This window comes from Emys orbicularis, chromosome 4, assembly GCF_028017835.1.
Source record: "Emys orbicularis isolate rEmyOrb1 chromosome 4, rEmyOrb1.hap1, whole genome shotgun sequence".
Lineage (NCBI taxonomy): Eukaryota > Metazoa > Chordata > Testudines > Emydidae > Emys > Emys orbicularis.
This window is the reverse complement of record NC_088686.1, coordinates 73,365,465-73,387,919: the sequence shown is the minus strand read 5'-3', so window position 1 is coordinate 73,387,919 and position 22,455 is coordinate 73,365,465. Positions and strand designations below refer to the sequence as shown.

At 40.8% G+C, this 22,455-nt stretch overlaps 1 protein-coding gene across 2 annotated transcripts in view; it reads left to right on the top strand.

The window, feature by feature from the left end:
• Nucleotides 1–1,300: 1,300 nt before the first annotated feature.
• The window catches only part of GPHN (gephyrin), a 582,350-nt gene continuing 561,195 nt past the window's right edge, over nucleotides 1,301–22,455 (top strand). The window contains exon 1 of one of the 2 annotated variants that reach the window (XM_065404477.1): nucleotides 1,301–1,473. In XM_065404477.1, the coding sequence (XP_065260549.1) occupies nucleotides 1,410–1,473 (64 nt within the window). In that variant the 5' untranslated portion in view covers nucleotides 1,301–1,409. The remainder of the gene's footprint in view (nucleotides 1,474–22,455) is intronic. The other variant, XM_065404478.1, reaches the window with a different exon arrangement.

Genomic DNA, 22,455 nt, shown 5'->3' with positions numbered 1-22,455 from the left:
AATTGGCAGTAACAAAACAGAAAGGCTTAATGTACACTCTGGATTCAGGTTTGTCAGGAAGGTAAGTAAAACATTTTATTAACTGCATGAGTACACAGCTCAGTCTGTGGGGGTCAAGCTTCTGGAAACCCTGGATAGATTCAGAGCTTTAATACAGGCATAAGGATAGTTATGACCATATTAATTTTAGATCATTATTAATTGACATGATTGTAGCTTGACCTTCTTAAGGCCATGGAACTGAAACTGGTGATCTCTCAGCATTCAGATTTAGACGAAATATGAATCTGGAATAAGTGTGCCACATTTCAGCTGCATATGGATGTTAGTGTCTTTCCTTATGTAATTAGTCTGAATTTTATAAAAATAACAAAGTTTAGTTTTATTTATAAAGTTAATTTTGTGCTGATCTGTGTGTATGCTAGGGGAAACAGTGAGACAATTTTGGCTGTGGATCATACATAGCTGTGTCTTATTTTTGTCAGCCCTGGATGGTGAGGTATTGCTTTCCAAGGCCTGGTCTACATTTAAAATTTAGATCAACCTAGCTACATTGCTCAGGGCTGTAAAAAATTTAAAGCCAAGTGCTGGAGTTAGTTTGATTTAGCCTTTGGTGTAGATGCAGCTAGGTCAAAGGAACTAAACAGACATGGGGGTCTCTCTTTTTTTACCGTTTGGAAAAACCAGTATCGGTTGGCATGCAAATAAAATCTCAGTGAATTAAGCTAAACTGAATTTGTATGGGTGCAATGCAGGTGAGGGCAGTACACACCGGTGCAGCTTGTGTGTGGCAGTGGAATGCTGGTGAGCGTGGTGCATTATGGTTAGCATTGCATGTGCAGCTGCAGAGCAGGTGTATGTAGCGGAATGCCCGTGAGTACAATACAGGCGAGTGCTGTAAGTATATTATTTGCACAGGTCAGGCAATATACATTGATAATCTGCAAACATGTAAACTGCGGTGCTTTCTGGCTGCCCTGAGTGACTGGGCACACGCATGAAATCTGTCTCTGACTAGGCAGCGGGCAGCGTAGAGTCAAGCCAGCCCGCTGACAACACCTCGCTGCAAATCTATGCCTCGGCGGTAGATTAATGCTGCTTGAGTCCGGCGCCGCGGGTTGGTTGTCTCGAGCTCATTCGCCCGCGTTTACTCCGATCACCACTTCTCGACTCACTCCCTTTGCCCCTCCCGCGCGCACTTTTTACGCTGGCTCCGCCTCACGCTAGCTTCGCCCCTCCTCTTCACGCTGGCTCCCGCCTCCTCCCTCAGGCGAGCTCCGCCCCTCCCCCGCGCGGGCTCTGCCTCGCGCTCCTTCCCTTCCCCCCTCCTCCTCCTCCTCCTCGCGCTCGCGCCGCTCTCGCGCTCCCTTTCCCCCCTCCCCGTCAGTGCGGTGGCTGCGCTGGGAAACATGGCGTCGGAGGGAATGATTTTAACCAACCACGACCATCAAATCCGCGTCGGGGTCCTCACAGGTAACGGGCTGCAGCCGGGCCCGGTGTGTGTGGGGGGGGGGGAAGAGCCGGCAGAGGGTCGGTGCTCGCTGTTAGGCCGCCCCGCGGGGCGTCCCAACGGCTGTCGCCTCCCGTGACGGCGCCGCCGCGCGGGGCGCCACAGCCGCTCGCCAGTGTTTCTGGGCCCAGGCCTGGGCTTGGGGGCTCCGGCCAGAGGGGCGGCCCCGGCTCCCGCGGTCGTGCGCGTGAGACCAGGGGAATGGTTTGGGCGCCGCTGCCGCATGCGGGCGGGCTGCTCCGCGCTGCACTGGGAACTGGCCCGTAAATAACCTGAGCCGTGGGGTGGGGGAGGGGGGAAGAGCCGGAGATGGCCGGGCCCCGGGATTGCTGCAGGTGTAGCCGTGCCTGGGCTAAGTGTCTCTTCGGCCAAGCCGAACTCAGGGGAGGCAGACCTGCAGTTCTCACCCGGGCGGGAGGCGAGCTCAGCTAAGCTTACGCCCCCGGGGAAATGTCTCTGAGCGTGGCACGCACGGCACAGGAGGCACCTTTGCAGTGACTCTCCCCCTTCCCTCCTGTGTCCTTTACTTCCAGGAAGCGGGGAGCGCGCCTGTGTGTGGGCATGTATGGTGCCACTGCTCATAGCGCACGGATGATGCTTTAATAAACTCATGGCACATGACATGCTATTACTGTAAATAATGACTTCTAGATCCATAGTATGTGTTGCAGCTTCGGGGTTTATTCGGCTTTTGAGGTTGTATGGTTGTTCTGATGTAGTGTGGAGATTCAGGCTCCTGAGTGGGAGACGCACGCCTAAAGCCCATGGGGTATGCCTCTTTACGGAGAATAAATCTGGATTTGTGGGTGCAAAGATACTTGAGACATTTATTTCACGTCCAGTTCAGAAAGCTTTTAGCAGGAGTTCGAGAAGGGATACATGTTAATGAACAGCTGTTTTATGAGCACATTGACGAGTCCATAGGTGTTCAGGATGGAAAGGGATAAATTAGAAGGGGGGAGCGAAGAGCTAATTAGAGAGTTATTTATTGAGCTTGATGATGTTAAATAAGAACAACCCTATCTCTTTTCTTTTTAAAAATGGATTGTATTTGTCTGTGTTCTTGTCGGTCCCAGCTATTGGATGAGCGTGTGTTCTGCCTATGAATGTCCTACTGGAAGCTCCCTTGGTTAGGGAAGCGAGTCTGAATGTGACATGTAGAGGGAAACCCCCGAGTCTGATGGTGCGCTGTTCTTTCCTCCTGGTGCTGAAATTGCCAGGCCACTGACTTTCACCAGCAGTACCCACCAATAGAATGAAAGGGTTAGAACAGGGACAGGAATTTCAAGCCTTACTGCAAGATTATTGTGGCAGAATACAAACCTCTAGAAAACTCCACTGTAATAGTAATAGAAAAGTAAATCTGTAGTGTTGGTTTCAAAATTTAACAATCAGATCATTCATAATGGCATAAGTGGTTTGACAAAGTGTGAAAGTCAAATTGCAGGAGTTTATACCTTTCTGTTTGTGTACCCTAGGACACAAACACAATTTAATTTTATAAAACTTAAAGTATGGGGGGAGGAGTATGGCAATTATAGGATATTAATTGCATGTTTTGTACATTTTTATGTAGCTTGGATTTTTCTCCATGTTGATTGGAGATTTCTGGTAGCTGGCATATTTCTTTTAGAAACTAAAAGTTTTTAGTTCTTGTACATTTTAAAGAAATGCAATATAAGCCATAAGTGATGCAACAATCTCTTAAACAATTGTTTCAGTGGCTTGAAATAACCATCTGATATCACTAAGAGCTGTTCTCTGTTACATATCTGTGATTATAATTCCTGTCTGATTATTAAATTCTTATACTTGTTACCATAAATTTGTGGTTCCATTGAGAAGAGTACAAGGCCTGTCTTTAAAAAACAAACACACCTGTCCTTGTTCCTTAAATCCATGATTTTGAATTAAATTATTGAAGGTTGCACTAAAGTGTTCTTTCCAGTGATAAGAGATGGTTTATGTACTTAATAATTTTTAATAGCCCTTTGTAGTTTAGCCAGTGGACTTTTTACAGACTTCCAGTCAGAATTTATACAAATTTATTATTTGAAAATAATATCATTGGCTGAGCTTCATTCTCTTCTCTGTGGTGTTTCTGTTTATCCATCGAAAGCTAATATTTGCACTATGAGGGTTTTTGTCCTCTGGATGTTTTTGTTATCTTCTCTCCAGCTGTGAATTCAGCAAATATAGTATGCGGTCTATTGAAATTTCTCATAAAAATGAACTAATAATTGTATGTTGGCTAATTTCTGAAAGAATAAGAGTAGGAAGAGAAACGTTAAACAAGCACTATTTTTCTAGCTTAGTCTTTCAGATTCATTCAGGAATTAGAAATCAGATAATTAATTTAGCATGGGCTTTTTGGCTTTCTAATTAAGATTATATCTATATATTTGTTTCATTATCATTGAAGTAGTAAAAGTACATATGTGTATGTTTTATCAGTACAGGCATATAGACTTATATTCCTGTCACACTTTGAACTGTACGTTCAGAAATGCTATATTGCATAAAGAATAAATCATTATTGTTCCTTTAAAATGGTAATCAGAATTTAAATGTACGGTAAAAAGTAACTGGTGTATATTGATTTGTCAGGAAAAAAGGTTACATCTATTTCAGTGATTGATTTGTATGTAGTAGTTACTAATAGATGTATTTTACATGTGTCCTACCTGTTTTGCTTATTGTAGATATTGATGGTTGTTCAATAATCAATTTAATTAATGTCAAGTGAATATTTTCTGCCTTGTAACGTGAATCAGTTATGTTCAAATAGGCTTTTAGAATAACTTCTGAAAGTGATCATGGTTTGTATATCTTCAAGTGTGTGTATTGCTACTTTTAACAGTTTGCTATTTAAAAGTAAATGTTATTTTTAACCTCTCTGTTCTTAGTTTGAGTACTGCAACAATTTAGAAATTTAGAATGTAAAAAGATTCTGCTGTCTGTATATGTGAAAGCATATTTCACGTTGACATTCAAAAATATACAGAAAATGATGTCTTGATATCTTAGTTTTATTTATTGCAGTTAATGCAGCATATACCAGAGTTGTCAAACTTTTTGTTAGCTGGGGTCACTAAGAAGTGGGTATATACAGAAGCCACTGTCTCAAAATCCAGGAAGAGTGTCTTTGAAATGTAGAAGTGTATTGTGCATTGTACAATATTCGAAAGCTGACTTTCATATTTTCATTCACATTTATTGCTATGTTTTTATTCAAAACGCTACAGCCTTGACCCTACACACAGAAATATGAACAAGTCTAAACACTATTGATAAAATACAAAACTAATAAACTAGGGCAGTATTTCCTATATGGATAGGAAACCTCATTAGCTAATGGATAGATAATTGCTTTCTAGTTTTTGTATAGTGTGCATTCCAAGATGTTTCTCAGTGTAAAAGTATGCAACTTTGAAAATATCAAATAGTGTGCCACTGTTAATGCAGTATTGAAGTTAAAGAAAGTGATCACACAGATTAATTTCAAAATTTCAGTTTCCTACTTCATCTGTGTATTTATGGTACACATTGAACAATAAGTCTTTATATTTGCTGTGTTCTCATGAGGATAATACAGCAATTAAAAGGTCCTCATAGAAACATAGCACTGGAAGGACCTTGAGAGGTCATCTAGTCCAGTCCCCTGTACTCAAGGCAGGACTAAGTATTGTCTAGATCATCCCTGACAGGTGTTTGTCCAACCTGCTCTTAAAAATCCCCGATGATGGAGATTTCACAACCTCCCTAGGCAATTTATTCCAGTGCTTAATCACTCTGACAGGAAGTTTTTCCTAATGTCCAATTTAAACCCCCCTTGCTGCAATTTAAACCTATTGTTTCTTGTCCTATCCTCAGAGGTTAAGAACAATAATTTTTCTCCATCCTCCTTGTAACAACCTTTTATGTACTTCAAAACTGTTATCATGTCCCCTCTCAGTCTTCTCTTCTCCAGACTAAGCAAACCCAATTTTTTCAATCTTCCCTCATAGGTCATGTTTTCTAGACCTTTAATCATTTTTGTTGCTCTTCTCTGGACTTGCTCCAATATGTCCCCATCTTTCCTGAAATGTGGGGTCCAGAACAGAACACAATACTTCAGAGGCCTAATCAGTGTGGAGTAGAGTGGAAGAATTACTTCTCGTGTCTGCTTACAATACTCCTGCTAATACATCCCAGAATGATGTTTGCTTTTTTTGCAACAGTGTTACACTGTTGACTCATATTTAGCTTGAGATCCACTATGACCCCCAGATCCCCTTCCGCAGTACTCCTTCCTAGGCAGTCATTTCCCATTTTGTATGTGTGCAACTGATTGTTCCTTCCTAAATGGAGTACTTTGCATTTGTCCTTATTGAATTTCATCCTATTTACTTCAGACCATTTCTCCAGTTTGTCCAGATCATTTTGAATTTTAATCCTATCTTGCAAAGCACTTGCAACCCCTCCCAGCTTGGTATCGTCCGCAAACTTTATAAGTGTACTCTCTATGCTATTATCTAAATCATTGATGAAGATATTGAACAGAACCGGACCCAGAACTAATCCCTGTGGGACCCCACTCGTTATGCCCTTCCAGCATGACTGTGAACCACTGATAACTACTCTCTGGGAATGATTTTCCAACCAGTTATGCACCCACCTTATAGTAACTCCATCTAGGTTGTATTTCCCTAGTTTGTTTATGAGAAGTCATGTGAGACAGTATCAAAAGCCTTACTAAAGTCAAGATATACCACATTTAGTGCTTCTCCCCTATCCACAAGGCTTGTTACCCTATCAAAGAAAGCTATCGGGTTGGTTTGACACGATTTGTTCTTAACAAATTTTCCATGCTGACTGTTATTTATCACCTTATTATCTTCTAGGTGTTTGCAAATTGATTTCTTAATTATTTGCTCCATTATCTTTCTGGATACAGAAATTAAGCTGACTGGTCTGTAATTCCCCGGGTTGTCCTTATTTCCCTTTTTATAGATGGGTACTATATTTGCCCTTTCCAGTGTTCTGGAATGATTCTAACTTTGTCCAAGCAGGAGAATCCCTTTCAGGGAGAATGGGCTAGTATAGCTCTGTTGAGCATGAGCTTTGGCTTCACTAACATTCAGCACACCAGGTGGCTTCCCTTGGAAAAATAAAAATAATATGTAGGAGAGATGGAGTGAAATTGATCAGTTTTAGTCAAAGATTGCATTTATGTATTTTTAATAGAACTACTTATCTGAAACTGTGCTCCTTTCCGCACCCCTTCTCCCCAAAAAATCAGCATAGACCAGGGGTAGGCAACCTATGGCACGCGTGCCGAAGGCGGCACGCGAGCTGATTTTCAGTGGCACTCACACTGCCTGGGTCCTGGCCACCCGTCCAGGGGGTTCTGCATTTTAATTGAATTTTAAATGAAGCTTCTTAAACATTTTAAAAACCTTATTTACTTTAATACATAACTAAACTATTGTTGTATGTATAGACTTATAGAAAGAGACCTTCTAAAAACGTTAAATTGTATTACTGGCACGCGAAACCTTAAATTAGAGGGAATAAATGAAGACTCGGCACACCACTTCTGAAAGGTTGCTGACCCCTGGCATAGACCAAAGTTTTCACCTTCATCTTCCTGATCTACATGCCTGATATAAGTAGTAGATCAGTTACCACTGATGCCAGAATGTCATTCGGGGCATCAATCCTAAGAAGATTTTTGAATGCAAGGATCTTGATTGAAAAAGGAAAGAAAATAATACACACAGTGCCTAGAGAGAATGTGATCATGTCCTAAAGTCTCTAATCAGTATTAGCCCATTCTGCATTGTATTTGGCAATGGCAGTCATATCCTGTGACCTAACAAAAAGTGGTACCATGGCTGGGGCTATTACTTTGAAGTAGGAATCCTTAGTTGATGAGCAAAATCCCATCTCTTCACTTGGTGCAGGAGCCCTCAGCCTTCAAGCAGAGTACCTGAGCAAGAGTCAGCTTCACTGAAGTAAGTGCTATTTAAATCAAGATGCATTTCAACCTCTGTGCAGCAAATGGGTAACACAGACACTGGAGTTGTCTAATACCTGTGCCAACCAGAACATCTCCAAATTTTGCAGCTGTTTCAGACAAATCTCATGCTACTGGTTTTGGAGCTAAAGATTCAGCTGCCTCTGCCCCCATCTTTTTTACTATAGTGGCCAAATCCTCATTACCACCCTGGAATACTATCTCTAGAAACCTGAAGATTGAGAAACAGTTGTTGCTCTGACTAACCCATTGAGTCCTTAATTATACCCTCCTTCTCTCAAAGACAGGTTCACCTTCATTTCAGCAGCTTATGGTATGGTAAACTTTTTTCACATTGATTTTTCTCCTAGAAATATTTCTGACAAAAAGAGCATGCCTGGACTCTGGGTTGTCTCTCCAGTCGTCTCTTCAGTTTCAAGTTGCAGCCTTAGGTACTGTCAAAGGTAAAATTGGTGGCTTCTCATTATGGTCCCTCTTCTTATCAAAAAGATGCATTTGAGCAGCCACTTATCTGAAACCTAGATTCGAGTCAGTGGCTCCTCCCAGGGCCTCAGATTCGTCTTGAAAGCTCTTTGTTCTCCTCCAGACTAATTGCCTATATTCCCATGGACTTACAGATCTTTAAAAGAATGCTCCTTGTATCCATCTTTTCTGCTAAAAGAGTAGGGTTTAGGCCCTTCTTCATTTTTGCAGAGGGGTCTTGCTAAATTCTTGGAATGTACTGCTAAGTTCAGTTGTGAAGTGAGAAAGTTAACAAAAGCCCATAGGCCTTGCCTTCTTCACTATGCATTTTGCAAGATAAAAACTGAACATCTTCAGAGGTTTGCAAAAGAAGTGCTCCCTCCTATGGAACTTGTGAAGAGTGTGGGTTTAAGTGATGCCATGGGATCTACTCAAGTAGTGAAATACTTTCACGTAACTCCTCTCACTCTGCCCCTCCCATACATGGAGTCTTAGGTTTCATGATTAATCACTGAAAAGTCCAAGTAATGTAAGAGTGAAAATATATTTTATTGTCATAATGGTTTATTATGATTGACTTAGACTAAAGTTCTCTTCTCTTAAAGGTATGTGTTTTAGGGCCTGTTCCTACTGCTATTGGGATAAAGGGAAAAACTTCCATGGACTTCATTGGTAACTCATAGGACTTGTCGGCACTGCACTATAGTGTGGACTACAGGGGTGTTAATTGCAGAGTGCACCAAAGTGTTGTACTCTATTTGCCCCGTGTGGACACTGCTGGCACGAACTAAAAGATACCTAATTCATGTTAACGTAATCCTGTTTGAAAGAGGACTACATTAATGTGAACTAGATACCTTTAGGTTCATGCCAGCAACATCCACAGGGGCTAGTTATAGTGCAATACTTCGGTGCACTCTGCAGTTCACACACTCATAATCTGCACTGTAGCATGATGTAGACATAAGCTTAGTTATGTACTATAAAATTTATTTTCAGAGAGCAGCAGCAAGACATTTGTAGTTGCAGTCCAGGGGTTGGAGTGACTAACTACAAACCTAATTTAGCCGCAAATGTAAGTGGCCTACATATGCCAACAAACTTCAGTGTTGCTCTCTGGTGTTCTACAAAATGTGTAAATATATTTTAGTGTGTATTTCTTATACAAATGACATTGAAGTGTTTGGCAAACATGTAGTACACTACTACAGCATGCTGTATATGTATCTTAAATTGAAGAAAATTGGTATATTTCAGAAATAGGATGTGATTGTTTAGACTTTTTAGTGTATCGTGATTATGCAGAAGAGGGCAGTGGCAAGGAGGCACATGAAACCTTAACTTCGGCATTTCCTTGACTTTTAGGTACTTAACTGCATGATCTTAATAGTCTAATATTTTTTTAAATAATGGTTGTATTTTTTTTAGAATTTTGAAAACTATACATTACTTGGAAATAGAGATTTAAAAAAATTTATTTGTGATCTTATTTTGATGAGACTAGAATGTGACTAAATTAAACAGATGTACAAATGTAGCTGATGGCAAAAGGCAAGGGAAATAGAACCACAAGGTACCATTTCAGGGTGATTCAGTTGTGGTCTGTGTTTTAATAGTTAAAACTGTTGGTCCACTGATTAAAGATTACTGTTTCAGTGTATACTATGCAATACAGACAATATAATGTACTTTCTGCGCTTGTACTGATTGAGGAAAAAGTATGCATGTATATTAAGCAGCATCTTAAATTAAAAAACACAGTAAAAGAACTAAAAAAGAGCCACCGTGGCTTAACAACCATGTAAAAGAAGCAGTGAGAGATAAAAAGGCATCTTTTAAAAAGTGGAAGTCAAATCCTAGTAAGGTAAATAGAAAGGAGCATAAACACTGCCAAATTAAGTGTAAAAATGTAATAAGAAAAGCCAACAAGGAGTTTGAAGAACAGCTACTCAAAAACTCAAAAGGTAATAACAGAATGTTTTTTTAAGTACATCAGAAGCAGGAGGCCTGCTAAACAACCAGTGGGGCCCCTGGACGATCGAGATACAAAAGGAGCACGTAAAGATGATAAAGTCATTGCGGAGAAACTAAATGAATTCTTTGCTTCAGTCTTCACGTCTGACTATGTTAGATTCCCAAACCTGAGCCATCCTTTGTAGGTGACAAATCTGAGGAATTGTCACAGATTGAAGTGTCACTAGAGGACATTTTGGAATTAATTGATAAACTTAACAGTAACAAGTCACCAGGACCAGATGGCATTCACCCAAGAGTTCTGAAAGAACTCAAATGTGAAATTGCGGAACTATTAACTATGGTTTGTAACCTGTCCTTTAAATTGGCTTCTGTACCCAATGACTGGAAGATAGCTAATGTAACGCCAATATTTAAAAAGGGCTCTAGAGGTGCTCCCGGAAATTACAGACCGGTAAATCTAACGTCAGTACTGGGCAAATTAGTTGAAACAATAGTAAAGAATAAAATTGTCAGACACCTAGAAGAACATAAATTGTTGGGCAAAAGTCAACATGGTTTCTGTAAAGGGAAATCATGTCTTACTAATCTATTAGAGTTCTCTGAAGGGGTCAACAAACATGTGGACAAGGGGGATCTAAGTACATAGTGTACTTAGATTTCCAGAAAGCTTTTGACAAGGTCCCTCACCAAAGGCTCTAATGTAAATTAAGTTGTCATGGGATAAGAGGGAAGATCCTTTCATGGATTGAGAACTGGTTAAAAGACAGGGAACAAAGGGTAGGAATAAATGGTAAATTTTCAGAATGGAGAGGGGTAACTAGTGGTGTTCCCCAAGGGTCAGTCCTAGGACCAATCCTATTCAACTTATTCATAAATGATCTGGAGAAAGGGATAAACAGTGAGGTGGCAAAGTTTTCAGATGATACTAAACTGCTCTAGATAGTTAAGACCAAAGCAGACTGTGAAGAACTTCAAAAAGATCTCACAAAAGTAAGTGATTGGGCAACAAAATGGCAAATGAAATTTAATGTGGATAAATGTAAAATAATACATATTGGGGGGAAAAATAACCCCAACTATACATACAATATGATGGGGACTAATTTAGCTACAACTAATCAGGAAAGAGATCTTGGAGTCATCGTGGATAGTTCTCTGAAGACGTCCACGCAGTGTGCAGTGGCAGTCAAAAAAGCAAACAGGATGTTAGGAATCATTCAAAAAGGGATAGAGAATAAGACCGAGAATATCTTATTGCCCTTATATAGATCCATGGTACACCCACATCTTGAATACTGAGTACTGATGTGGTCTCCTCATCTCAAAAAAGATATACTGGCATTAGAAAAGGTTCAGAGAAGGGCAACTAAAATGATTAGGGGTTTGGAACGGGTCCCATATGAGGAGAGATTAAAGAGGCTAGGACTTTTCAGCTTGGAAAAGAGGAGACTAAGGGGGGATATGATAGAGGTATATAAAATCATGAGTGGTGTGGAGAAAGTGAATAAGGAAAAGTTATTTACTTGTTCCCATAATATAAGAACTAGGGGCCACCAAATGAAATTAATGGGCAGCAGGTTTAAAACAAATAGCTTCACACAGTGCACAGTCAACCTGTGGAACTCCTTGCCTGAGGAGGTTGTGAAGGCTAGGACTAGAACAGGGTTTAAAAGAGAACTAGATAAATTCATGGAGGTTAAGTCTATTAATGACTATTAGCCAGGATGGGTAAGGAATGGTATCCCTAGCCTCTGTTTGTCAGAGGGTGGAGATGGATGGCAGGAGAGAGATCACTTGATCATTACCTGTTAGGTTCCCTTCCTCTGGGACACCTGACCTTGGTCACTGTTGGTAGACAGGATACTGGGCTGGATGGACCTTTGGTCTGACCCAGTATGGCCATTCTTATGTTCTTATGTTCTTAAATTGCCATATTTTAAAAAGTAATTTTATGAAATGGGAGGGTGGAAAAACACTTGCATGACTAACCTGCTTGTACCACTAAGTAATTTGCTAGTATCAGGGTCATGTCATGCAAACATACTAATTTAAGTTAGAAACATTAAAAAAGTTATCTCCAAAATGGTAACTTCAGGGCTATTTTATTGACCAATAGGCAGCTAGGTTATTTAAGCAAGTAGAATTACAGTATTACTGCTTTCTTGTCCTTACAGGGATTTCCCATTCGTCAGCAATAGCAGTAAAGTCATTCTGGTTAATTTGACTGTGCCGAGAAGTCTTATGGGTTGGTGCATCACCGGCATGATACTTTGTTGGTAGAAGGATGGGGAAGTGACCTTTACTGTCCCTCCCTGCATTCTTCCCATATTGTGCCCATGTGGCAGCAGAGGATCACAGCTGTGTGACTGCTGTTTCTTAGAAATAGTGCTGCTTCTGTGGCTTAGTAGGAGCAGTAGTGTCCAACTAGAACTGGATCAGCTTAATTCTGGTACAGTAGGAGATAGGAGGAAGGCTCTACTTGCAGTGCTGCACACCTTAGGGGAGTGTATGGATGAAGAGCTGTGCACCTTTGAGGATCACATTCTATCTCCTGCTGAAGAACTGACCCGGGAAGGTCCCCAGAATGACACAGGAACAAGTTGGGGAGTGGGCAGAGGCCAGGTGGAACAGGTGGCTCCTCAGCTAGGAGTGGATTGAGGCAAGGCACAAGGACAAGTCCCACAAGGGTAAGAAGCCTCCCTGCATAGCCTCTTGAAAGGACATCAAATCACCTGGATAAATGGCTGTAGCTGAGGCTGTGGAAAACAAGTCCCTTTCTACCTATACTACTCAATGTTCTCTTCCTCCCCTCACAGGATTTCTACTGTGAGAACAGAGAGCCAGACCAGCCCCCAAAAGCCAGGCAGTTGCTAACAGACCAAAAGGCCCATATTGTCCATTCCTTCCCTCTTTCCCGTCCCCCCTGTATGCTAACCATTGGAATCTTCAGAGGGACATCTCTCCCTCTCAGAATTTGACAAATCAGGAAATAAGAGCAAAAAGATTTCAGGAAATAAAAAGGGTTCATCTGCATCCATATCTAATAAGAGGAGGAAATGGTGGTGTGTGTGAGAGAGATCCCTTCTTCTACCAAGAGTGTTCCTAAAACTAGTCTCCAGAAAAGCAAGGAGCAAGAAGTGTAGGCACTTCTCATTTTCCTTTCTTTCCTCCATCTCTGATTCCCTTGTTTGCAAGTTGCATAAGCATAATAATCCCAAAAGGGACAAAAAGAGTCTAAGAAACTGTTAGGGTTTTTCAAAATCTGTTTCAGAGGAAGATGAGCCCCAAAATAAGTGTTGCAAGGAGGAGTATTTTGAAACTATTCTTAAGAAGCTAGTCAAGGGACTAGGTATTCTGCTGGATGATTTCACCCAAAGGAGGAAGCATTGGAGGAGGTGGAGGTGGTGTGCAGCAGGGCCATGGTCAAATACGTATTTCTGCTCAGGATCAAAATCAGATCTATATATCTGTCTATATCCTCTTCTGGAGAACACACATTTGGGCAATGGGGGGAAAATCCTGCAGAAGCAAAGCATCTAGAAAGTGTAGCTAAGAAACACTATAATGTACACAAATCTAAATCTGACTGGTTACACTCCCTAAAATGGACTCAGCCCTCTCTTCTCTGATTAAGATATGGCAATGCCAGTAGAAGGAGAATTTCTCCCGTGGAACATGGAGGCAGGAACATATCAGAGGAGAAATTTTGAGGACGCCTCAGTTGTCCTACAACTGTTACCTCTACCTCTTTTACTAGGGCCATCATGGCCTGGATGGATTTTCTCTTTGATATGATCACTCTCAAGATTACAACATCTTTTGATCTGGGAGCCGTACTGAGAGATTTACTCAGCAGTGGCCTTCATGACATTCACTCCAATTGATTGACCGATACAGTGCAGGAGTAGTGGGTGTAACTCAGCACCATGTCACTAACTTCGGCTAAGACTATAGAAAGAGACCTTCAAGAAAAACAAATGTGAGTCAGTGGACTACACTGGAAGTTAGCCTATAGATCAAGCAGCAATTGAATCCTCTGGTAAAGCAAAAAAAGAGTTTGTTAGCCACAAAGACATCCATAGAGGATTCCATATTATTCTGTAGATTCTGGAACTCCTTTTGCTGCTATTCAGCAAAACAATACAGGAAGGATAACCAACCAGCAAGAGGTAGTTAGAACAAGCCAAGAGGCTTTGAGGGGTCAGTGAGACTCCACAGAGGAAACTTTGCCTCCTCCAAACAAGCATAACTACAGGGCAACCCCGTCCAGTGTGGGTCCTTAGAAAGAGAGCAAGCTGCAGGACTTCTAAAAGGTTTGGAATGCCCATGTTTGACTGATGGGTCTTATATATATATAGTTATTCTGGGTTTCACCTTAGAATTAAATGCAGTTCTGAAATTTGAGATTTTTTTTTTATATCTTCTGCATTATCCAATCCATTGGAACCCCAGAGTATGAAGATGGCTATAGATCACCTACTTCTGCTTGGAGCAAGAAGCTCAGGGACTCCATGCTTTTCCTAGTTCCCTAGTGTTCTGGGGAAGGCAGGACAGTTCTCAACCTGAAATTCTCAAAAACTTTTCTATGGAAGCCAAAGGTCAGGAAGATGACTTAAAGTCCACCTTAGCAGTGACTGATGAAAAGGACTTCCTGTCATTGATAGACTTGAAGAAATGCCTACCTATGTGTTCCTATTCAATCTTTCTAGAGGAGATATCTCCAGTTTGCACATGACTAGCATTAACTCTACGTGGCTTTACCCTTTGGCCCGGCAGTAGATCCAAGGTGTTTCCTGAACTGCTGATCATTGTTTTGCCATTCCTTGGGCAACAAGGGGTTCATGTATGCCTATTTTGGATCTCCTCATCAGTAAGGCAAGAGCAAAGTACTACATTTAGAAAGGAAAAATCCAGCACACCAATACAAAATGGGGAATAACTGGCTAGGCAGCTGTACTGCAGAAAAGGCTCTGAGTGTTATAGTGGATCACAAATTGAATGAGTCAACAGTGTGAAACTGTTACAAAAATGTAAATGTTATTCTGGGATGTATTAATAGGAGTGTCATTTAAGACATAGGAGGTAATTGTTTTTGGGCACACACTTTAAGAAAGAGGTGAGCAAATTGGGAAGAGTGCAAAAGAGAGCAACAAAAATAAGAAGTTTAGAAAATGTGACCTACAAGGAAAGAATTGACATGTTCAGTCTAGAGACGAGAAGGCAGAGGGGGGACATAAGTCTTCAAATATGTAAAAGGTTGTTATAAAGATGATGGTAATTAGTTGTTCTTCATGTCCAGTGAGGGTGGAACAAGAAGTAATTGGCTTAGTTTGCAGCAAGGGAGATTTAGATTAACTATTTGGAAAAACTTTCTTCATCTAAGGGTAGTTAAGCACTGAAACAGGTTATCTAGGGAGGTTGTGGACACTCTGTCATTGGAGGTTTTAAAGAATGGATTAGACCAGGGTTTCTCAAACTTCATTGCACTGCGACCCCCTTGTGACAACACAAATTACTACACAACCCCAGGAGGGAGGGACTGAAGCCTGAGTACGCCTGATTTCCACTGCCCTGGATGGGGGAGCCAGAGCCGGAGCCCCACTGCTCTGCGCGGCGTAGGGGTCAAAGCCAAAGCCCAAGGGTTTCAGCCCCAGCCAGTGGGTTTGTAACCTGAGCCCCACCGCCCAAGCCTGAATCCCTTGGGCTTTGGCTTTGGCCCTGGGCGGTGGGGCTTGAGCTTCAGCCCCGAGCCTCAGCAAGTCAAAGCCAGCCCTGGCGACCCCATTAAAATGGGGTCGTGACCCACAATTTGAGAACTGCTGGATTAGACAAATATCTGTCAGGAATGGTCTAGATTAGGGCTGTCAAGCAATTAAAAAAATTAATCGCAATTAATTGTGCTATTAAAAAAATTAGTTGCGCTGTTAAACAACAATAGAATACCATTTACTTTAAATATTTTTGGATGTTTACTACATTTTCAAATATATTAATTTCAGTTAAAACGCCAAATACAAAGTGTACAGGGCTCACTTTATATTTATTTTTTTATTACAAATATTTGCACTGTAAAAAACAAAAGTGTATTTTTCAATTCACCTCATACAAGCACTGTAGTGCAATCTCTTTATCATGAAAGTTGACTTACAAATGTAGAATTATGTAAAAATAAAATAAAATACTGCATTAAAAAACAAAACAATGTAAAACTTTAGAGCCTACCTGTCCACTCAGTCCTACTTCTTGATCAGCCATTTACTCAGAGAAATAAGGTTGGTTACAATTTGCAGGAGATAATGCTGCCTGCTTCTTGTTTACAATGTCACCTGAAAATGAAAACAGGAGTTTGCATGGCAGTGTTGTAGATGGTGTTGCAAGATATTTACATGCCAGATGCGCTAAATATTCATATGTCCCTTCATGCTTCAGGCATCATTCCAGAGGTCATGCTTCCATGCTGATGATGGGTTCTGCTTGATAATGATCCAAATTAGTGCAGACTGATGCGTCTTCTTTTCATCATCTGAGTCAGATGCCACCAGCAGAAGGTTGATTTTCTTTTTTGGTTGTTTGTGTTCTGTAGTTTCTGCATCAGAGTGTTGCTCTTTTAAAACGTCTAAAACCATGCTCTCGTTCCTCTCAGATTTTGAATGGCACTTCAGATTCTTAAACCTGGGTCCAGTGCTGTAGCTATTTTTAGAAATCTCACATCGGTACATTTTTTGTGTTTTGTCAAATCTGCTGTGAAAGTGTTCTTAAAATGAACATGTGCTGGGTCATCATCAGAGACTGCTATAACATGAAATATATGCAGAATGTGGGTAAAACAGAGCAGGAGACATACAGTTTTCCCCCCAAGGAGTACAGTCACAAATTTAATTGACACATTTTTTTAACAGGCATCGTCAGCATGGAAGCATGTCCTTTGGAATAGTGCCGAAGCATGAAGGGGCATACGAATGTTTAACATATCTGACATGTAAATATCTTGCAACACCTGCTACAAAAGTGCCTGTTCTCACTTTCAGGTGACATTGTAAATAAGAAGCAGTCAGCAGTATTTCCCGTCAATGTAAACAAACTTGTTTGTCTTAGCGATTGGCAGAATAAGAAATAGGACTGAGCGGACTTGCAGGCTCTAAAGTTTTACACTGTTTTGTTTTTGAGTGCAGTTATGTAACCAAAAAAAATCTACATTTGTAAGTTACACTTTCACGATAAAGAGATTGCACTTCAGTAACTGTATGAGGTGAATTGAAAAATACTATTTATTTTGTTTATCATTTTTACAGTGCATATATTTGTAATAAAAATAATATAAAGTGAGCACTGTGCACTTTATATTGTTGTAATTGAAATCAATATTGAAAACGTAGAAAAACATCCACAAATATTTAATGCATTTCAATTGGTATTCCATAGTTATAAGTGCAATTAATCACAATTACATTTTTTTGAGGTAATCGCGTGAGTTAACTGCGATTAATTGACAGCCCTAGTCTAGATATATTTAATCTTGGCACAACATGCGGGGATGGACTAGATGGTCCTGTCCATACCTACATTTCTATGATTCTATGAGTCATCCAGCTAGGAAGGTGTAAGCATGTGTCTAACTGACCAGTGTGCCCCTGGTGGCACAGTATTGCATAGCAGACTTTTCTCCTTTAGCACCACCTGCTGACAGCCTCACCTGGTGGGCCAGGTCACATGTAGTCCTGCACCTTCTGAGGTAAATCAATATTCCAACAAATAACAGTCCATCTCCCTCATATTGGGCCTTCTGTCCAACTCTGGACTCAGTCTTTATGCCTTGCCAGGGGGGTTCCACTACACTTTTTTCAGTGGGCCAGTAGGGGAACCCAGACCCTCCCTCTCCACTGGATTCTGGACCAAGGACCCTTTATTAAGCAGTCAAGGCCTGTTGACACAGACCCCTTGCCACTTCCCTGGATCGCATCCTACCTTGCACTCTCTTGGGCCTTTTTGTCATAGCAGGTTCACAGTATATTGACTCTTCCCTCTCTAAACTTCTTCCACAGGCTTGCTGCAGAGCTTTCTAGCACTTTCTGCCATCCAGCTAGTTCTGCTGCTGGAGAGTTTTCTCTACTCTCCTAGCAGGGCAGTCCCTAACTTCGTTGGAGTCTTCCTATTCCCTGCAGGCCCCTCCACCAGCATAGAGATTCCAGAGCCTACTTATTTCCCGTTATTTTCCTTCACAACTACCTTGGGCTCCCTGTTGAAGAGAGACCTTACTTCTCCCAGCTCAGCTTCTGGACTCCAGAAAGGCATCTTTCACTGAAAAAGAGCCAGCAATCTGCTCTCCCTCCTGAACAGCCCACAGCTGTGCCCAGTTCAGTCCTTTTAACTCCTCCTTCCAGGCTTGACACCTACCGCAGGTGTAGCAGGGCAAGGCTGATTAAGGCCCCAGGCTCTCACTAACTCCTTCTGGGCCAGTGTGGAGTTGGTACTCTCCATCATAGAAAGGTTTTAGAGCTTGGGGCTTTATCAATAGAACTGCAGTACTGTACCTTTCATAAAGATAAAGTTTGTGCTGAGAATTAATGTGGCCTTCATACGTAAAGTAAGTTCAGTCAGGTCACAGGAAAATATCTTTCCACCTTTCTGCTCTCATTTGAAACATTCCTTGGGAAACTATGGCACCCCTCGAACAGGAGAATGTTAAAAACCGGTATTGCATGCACTAACCCCTTCAGAATGTTTTTGGGCCTGATCATTCTGTACAACCCATCAAAGAGTTAAGGGGGAAAAAAGCTTTTAAGGCTTTCATTTCTAAAGGTGTAAAATGGTGTATTGCTGAGATGTAAAAGACCAGAAGCCTGCCTTTCCCCCCCTCAACATTTGTGCTTACTTGCTCAGAAGCATCCTGTGCTGAAAGATATGTAAGGTGGCTGCCTGATTGTCCATCCACACATTAACTGCTATAGGTTAGATTTTTAGCCTCAGCTGACATTGCATTTGAAGGTTTCTGCATACTTTGGTCACTTGTTAGCCATGTAAATAAAGCTAAGATTGTATATAGTTGTTTTATGCACTTTTGGTTCCCTCCCTGGCTATACACTTTTATTGGAAATCCCATTGTAATGGAGCTGTAGAATTTCCTTGCACAGAATAGGATAATATATCTTAACCTACCTGAAAACTTCCTTCCTTCTCGTGGGACAGTTCGCAGATCCATCCCATATGATGCAAGTTTGCAGTTTAGAGGGATCGGTTGTGCCTTTGTTGCTTTTTTTCTTCTCCCTCTTAAGTGCAATTTCTTTCTATACTCTGCTGATGCTTGAAGCAGATTTAAAATTACAGTACATTTTTTCTGTGACTGTTTTTGCTATGTTAATTACCTGTTAGTGGAGTTTTAGCAGAATTGAACTCTATGTAGCAACTTCGGAAGAATCTCAAACTGGCTGGGTACCCTAGGATGTGGCCATTCCCAGCCTGCTGTGATTGACAAGTTAGGGCTCTGCTTTCAGTGAATTGCAAGAAGGGGAAATCCACTGTAAAGTGTCTATAGACTTTACTGCTAGAAGAAAAGAAATTTTCTGGGTAATTCAAGATACATTTTCCTGTTATCACATGTATATTTTCTGATTCACATGCATAATAGCTAGGTCAGCATATAGTCCGTTCCAGACGTTTGTGCCCAACATAGAGCCAAGAATCCAGGATCTTATCTAGGCGTAAGCAGCTGGAAAAGCTGCATGATATGCTATAGAAATACTTAAATTTATGCTAAAAACTGAGATGAAAAATACTTGGTCTGGCTAGGTAAACTGTCTTGGAATGGGGAGAAGTGAGTACTGGATCTAGTATTTGTGGAGAATGCATGAATGGGTCTTTTAGATTTGTATACCACAATTAAATGTTTGTCTATTTAAATAGAATAACATAAAAAGATCTAGATTAAGACAATCTCTCTCACTTTAGCTAAATTGAACCATGATAAAGAACAGAGAGATGCAGTACTAATTGCTTATAGTGGTGACATCTGCTCTAGTCCAGTGATTTGCTTTATTATTGTTTCTGTTGTTTTTAGAATTTTAGAAACCTTCAGTGTTCAGGTGCCACTCTGGGAACTAAATAGGTTTGCTTCAGGGTATATTGTCAGTGTTGCTCAAAATGGCAACTGCTTCTGCCATAAGAAAGGTTTATGGTGCAAACCAAAATGCACATTTGTTAGGGATGGGAAATTTGGCCTAGGAACTTATACTTTGAACATCAAGGTCAGGAAACCTGTTTCACCACATTTGGGATTATGTGTCTCTGCAAATGTGGCTAATAGCAGGTAGTGCGATGGACTGAAGATGATGTCAGGAAACTTATGCTATCACAAAAACTGCTTCTGTTGTTGTTTTTAAGGGATACTGGGGAAGAAGTGCTCTTTCCTGTTCTGTTACTTAACACTACCAGCTCTGGTCTACCTTGTTTTCACTCTTTCCACAGACCACATGCCAGTCACACACTCTGTGGCCTTGTTTACATTGGGAATTGTTAATTGGGTTTCATCAATCAAATTAGCTAGGATGATGTTGACTATGAGTTTTTGGTCTGCATAGAAGAGAATGAGTAACCTTTTGGAAGCGAGGCTGGTGTACAGTTGTCTTCTAGGAAATGCTAGCTGACGTGCTATATTGAACTTGATTTGTCCTTGTATGCACTGACCAGAAAGTCATAGTTAGCATCATGTTAGCAAATTGTTTGGACTTTTTTTTTTTTCCAATTTTTAATTTTTCTTTTTGCAAAATCCTTTTGGCCTGAATACTTTCCTCACTGTTGATACTAAGCAGAGTCCTGATCTCTCTCTGGATACGTTCTAGGGTTATCCCTTTGAGATAGATGTGGATGGCACACCCAGCCACAGGCTTCCCCTAATCAGGGAAATTGAACACTGGTATGCTTGAGGTGGCCTGCAAAAAAAAAAAAAAAAAGGGGGGGGGATAAAAGGTAAGGGTAAGGATCACTGGCAGCTTGGTTACACTGGCACAGTTAGAGGGTCCTGTCTTCCAAACAAAATGTTAGATGCATTTACCAGAAGACAACTGTGTGCCATCATAGCCTGCAGACAGACGTAGTACACAGTTAGCTTCCATGGTTTCTAATTATGTATTAACCATCTTGTGTGTGGACACAAACAGTGTATGGAGGTAACCAGGTCATGACCTGGTTTAAAATGAATGATAAAGGTGTAGTGACGATAGAATCTTAATTACGAAGGCCCAGCATGTAGCAGAAGTAAGGAGAAAATGCAGTTTGGGATATTTGGAATTTTGATGCATGTAATAGTCACAGAATAAAGCAATAATGCAAATGAAAAATAGGAAATGTAAAAGGTTAGTGTGATTGCACAGGGACTTTTTAAGATAAATAAAAAGGGAATCCTAGAAAATGAAATGGAGAAATTACAGGAGAGTCTAGGTTTATAGTAATGCTGTGTAGGTGCAAAGATGTAGCATGAAGTAGTTTTAACAAAGAATATAAAAGGACACACATTATAAAAATGAAGCAAGAGGATGATATTGAAAAGTACAGATTTTCTGAAAATGAAAAGGAGGTTGGTATGCTTAGTATTTACACAGCCTTCACTAGAAAGTCTGGTAGCAGGATAGTTAATGTGATGCACTAAGTAAACAAAAAGACAAAATGAGGAAGGAACAGGTTAAAGAAAAGTTTAAGTAAACTGAATGTCGTAAAAGCAACTGATTGTAGTCAGCTCTCCTTAATATTTAAGTTATTGAGCTTTTCATCTTCCAAATTCTTTATGAACACTGACCCTGACAACTCTCTGCAGTAAATATTTTGCTGATGGTGAAATAAAGGGTATGTCTACTCTTCAAACTTGGAGTGTGGATCTCAGGTCCAGGAGACATACTGGTGCACTAAAAATAGACTCAGAGGGTCCTGTGGCACCTTTAAGACTAACAGAAGTATTGGGAGCATAAGCTTTCGTGGGTAAGAACCTCACTTCTTCAGATGCAAGTAATGGAAATCTCCAGAGGCAGGTATAAATCAGTATGGAGATAACGAGGTTAGTTCAATTAGATAACCTCGTTATCTCCATACTGATTTAATCTAATTGAACTAACCTCGTTATCTCCATACTGATTTATACCTGCCTCTGGAGATTTCCATTACTTGCATCTGAAGAAGTGAGGTTCTTACCCACGAAAGCTTATGCTCCCAATACTTCTGTTAGTCTTAAAGGTGCCACAGGACCCTCTGTTGCTTTTTACAGATTCAGACTAACACGGCTACCCCTCTGATACTTAAAAATAGACTGTAGCCATGGTAGCGTGAACAATGGAAGGGCTAGCCACCCTGAGTACACCGCTTGTGTCTCAGATGGGCTGAGCCATGTTCTACTTTTAGCTCACTAGCTCTGTGAAAGCTAATGCGAGTCTATCTTCTGAAGCTGAGAATCACCCTCTCAGCTTGAAATGTAGACATACCCTTAGGTGTGCAAAAATTGTCA